Source organism: Corvus brachyrhynchos, unplaced genomic scaffold (assembly GCF_000691975.1).
Source record: "Corvus brachyrhynchos isolate BGI_N302 unplaced genomic scaffold, ASM69197v1 scaffold561, whole genome shotgun sequence".
NCBI lineage: Eukaryota > Metazoa > Chordata > Aves > Passeriformes > Corvidae > Corvus > Corvus brachyrhynchos.
The window spans coordinates 30827-34042 of record NW_008236208.1 but is presented as its reverse complement, the minus strand read 5'-3'; the positions used below and the strand labels follow the sequence as shown (position 1 = coordinate 34042).

Sequence of the window (3216 nt, the reverse complement as noted above, 5' to 3'; positions counted from 1 at the left end):
TCTTCTTTTTCAGCCTTGTTTTTTTTTCCTAGGCCTGAGATGATTAAAGAATGGGTTTTCCCTTTCTCTAATCTGAGTGGTTTAACTTACAGTCCAAAGTCTCAGTCAGCTATCATCAGGAAGGCTTCTTTGGTTGTAGCTTCTTTATATAGTTTTTGTTATAATAAGCAAAACTTTATATCAATGTTTGAGGCATGAATTATTTAAGTCTCTGACAGTATGTATATATATATATATATCTTTGCAGCATAAGCAGCCAGTCAAATCACAGTACACTCTGATTCCTGTGTGTATTGTTGAAGTCAATGACCAAAAAATACATATGGGGGAAAAATTTGATTGGTTAGATTGTCCAACAGGAGTTGACATGTTTCCACTTTAAAGATTTATATACATAGAGGGAGGAGACACAGGATAATTTAATTTGGATAATTGATAATTGGTTGGGCTTTGTTGTTGGTTGGAGGCAGGAGGGCTTTTTTGTGGGGTGGTGAGGGTTTTGTTTGTTTTTTTTCTTCTCCCCAAATAAAACAGATTTTCTCCTCTAGCCTAGAAGGACCTGCAGTTGGAATTACTCTCTGTATGCTCTTCTAAGGCAGCTGAGTAGTATTTATCAAATCTTTTGACATATCAGCTAAAAAGACGTAACAGAGCTGAGAAGGAAAGAGGCTGCCATTTTGAACCTCACTGTATTTGAGTAACTTAAATCCCTGATTGTTGGTATATTGTCTTGGTTTTACAATAGGATTAATTTGTACTTTTTTTGTGTTGTTTTAATAGGTGATGCGGATGACACTGTCAACATTGAATTGGCGACGACGGGAAATGGTGAGGTGGTTGGTAACATGTGCAACAGAAATAGGTATGTTCTGAGATGCTTCTCAAGGGCTCCTGCCTTTTTGTCAGCTAATCTTAGAGGGCTTGATCTTGTTTGTCAACACTCAGGCTCTGCAAATATCTCCCACCTTCTGTTTCTCTTTAAAATCCCTTTTTTAGAAGACAATAATTATGTCAGTGATGAGTGGGTTTTTTGAGCATATAATAGAATAGGCACAGGCCAAGTGAGACAATAGTTTATTAATGCAGTGTAACTTCTTTCCCCTTCAAGGTAGGGACGTCCATAACCCAGATTTCCCCTTCTTCCCTCCATGCTGGGTTTGGGTTTGAGGCTGCAGCAGAGAAAAGGGTAGTGGTTATGGGATGTTACACTATGCTACAACTTTGCTTGCTCTGAAGGGTGAGGCTCCAAAAGACTGGTGAGAGCACTGTCTTGTCAGCTTTGGGGAAGATGAACCGGAAAACAGGTGAATGAAATGCTGAGGTTGCATCACACTGTGTGGCAGACAAGATCTCATGAAGGGGTTCTCATTGTTTGTTGTTTGTTTTCTTGGTTTCATTTTTTTTAAGCCCCTTTGTAAATCCAAGCTTAGAGTGTAATGCTTCTTTGTTACATGGCTATGACATTGTGCAGGCCTCTCGTCTGCACTGGAAAGCAAAGCAAACCAAACACTAATGCAACCCAAGCCTTTCTACGATATTGCTCAGAGTATTTCCCTAATAAAAATCTTTATGTTCAAGTGTATATCAATTTGATGCAAGATGTATCTGAAAAGCCTGTTGGAAGAGGGTAGGGGTTAGGATTTTTTATTTCTTTTAAAGTTGTGCTTAGTATTAAATGCCATGGTGTTCTATTAAATGAGACATTTGGCATGCTTTCATATTCTTTTGTGCATGTGCTGTACTGTGAGATGCATGTTAAGAAAAGAAGTTCAAATTGCCTTTTAAGTCTTTGGTGTGAGGGCTGCTTTTGAGTGATGTGATAAGACCAAATGAGCCAGAACTTGTTATCCAAATTGTATTAGATAACAAGTAAAACAGCTCAGTTGTCTCAATGGGAGATAAAAGCTTATCTTGCAGGCTTTGTTATCTGCATTTCAGTGATTGCTAGAGTGTACACAGTTAGGCTTTGTTTTAATGTCCTTTTGCAGATATGTTATCTGGTTTAGCTTTTCTTGCTGAAGCTGGTCTCCTTCAGTGTACTGGCAACCTCTTAGAACTGTGAATATAATCTTTTGCTGAATATCTATATCTGCTAGGTTTTGTCAGTTGTGCCTAATCCTTTCTTTCTCTCCCCAGGTGTTTATGCACTGGATAGTATAATGCAAAACTGGTTTACACTTTTCACTCCAACAGAAGCCACTAGTATTGTTGCTACAACAGTGATGTCCAACAGCACCATTGTCCATCTGCATCTGGACTGTCATCAGCAGGAGAAGCTGGCCAGCAGTGCTAGAACACTTGCTCTACAGTGTGCCATGAAGGATCCTCAAAACTGTGCCCTCTCTGCACTCACTCTATGTGAAAAGGATCACATAGCTTTTGAGACCGCTTACCAAATTGTTCTAGATGCTGCTACAACCAGCATGAGCTACTCACAGCTTTTTACTATAGCACGATACATGGAGCACCGTGGTTACCCTATGCGGGCCTATAAGCTGGCCACTTTGGCCATAACGCATCTCAACCTGAGTTACAATCAGGACACACACCCTGCCATTAATGATGTTCTCTGGGCATGTGCGCTCAGCCACTCCCTTGGGAAAAATGAGCTAGCAGCTATAATACCTCTGGTGGTCAAAAGTGTCAAGTGTGCAACAGTACTGTCAGACATTTTGCGTAGGTGTACTTTGACCACTCCTGGCATGGTGGGACTTCATGGAAGGAGGAACTCTGGTAAGCTCATGTCACTGGACAAAGCCCCTTTAAGACAACTCTTGGATGCCACGATCGGAGCCTACATTAATACAACTCATTCACGTCTCACTCACATCAGCCCACGACACTATAGTGAGTTTATAGAGTTCCTCACCAAGGCCCGAGAGACCTTCTTAATGGCTCATGATGGACACATCCAGTTTACACAGTTTATTGATAACCTAAAACAAATCTACAAAGGCAAAAAGAAACTGATGATGTTGGTTCGTGAGCGGTTTGGTTGATGAAAATGCGTGAAGGGAGGAGGTTGTTTGTTTTTACTTGAGCCTGCCTTTGTATCCTTTTGAACTTAAAGAAACAAAGCCACACTGGTATTATATGTGTATAGTTATGCTGAGTTTGAAAACTAAACTGTCATGTTGTGAAAGTTTGTGTGTTTAAATTTTTTTCCTTTTTTCTGTTTTGTGTGAGAGAGAGGTTAAAAAAAGGTTTGGTTTACAC

The 3216-nt window shown here is 40.1% G+C and overlaps 1 protein-coding gene across 1 annotated transcript; it reads left to right on the top strand.

Moving 5' to 3' along the window:
- Nucleotides 1-783: 783 nt before the first annotated feature.
- On the top strand, nt 784-2999 carry LOC108448503 (zinc finger SWIM domain-containing protein 6-like). The gene is made up of 2 exons (XM_017741644.1): nt 784-862; nt 2137-2999. Exons 1-2 carry the CDS (start codon nt 784-786, stop codon nt 2997-2999), a joined length of 942 nt encoding a protein of 313 aa, XP_017597133.1.
- Nucleotides 3000-3216: the final 217 nt, after the last annotated feature.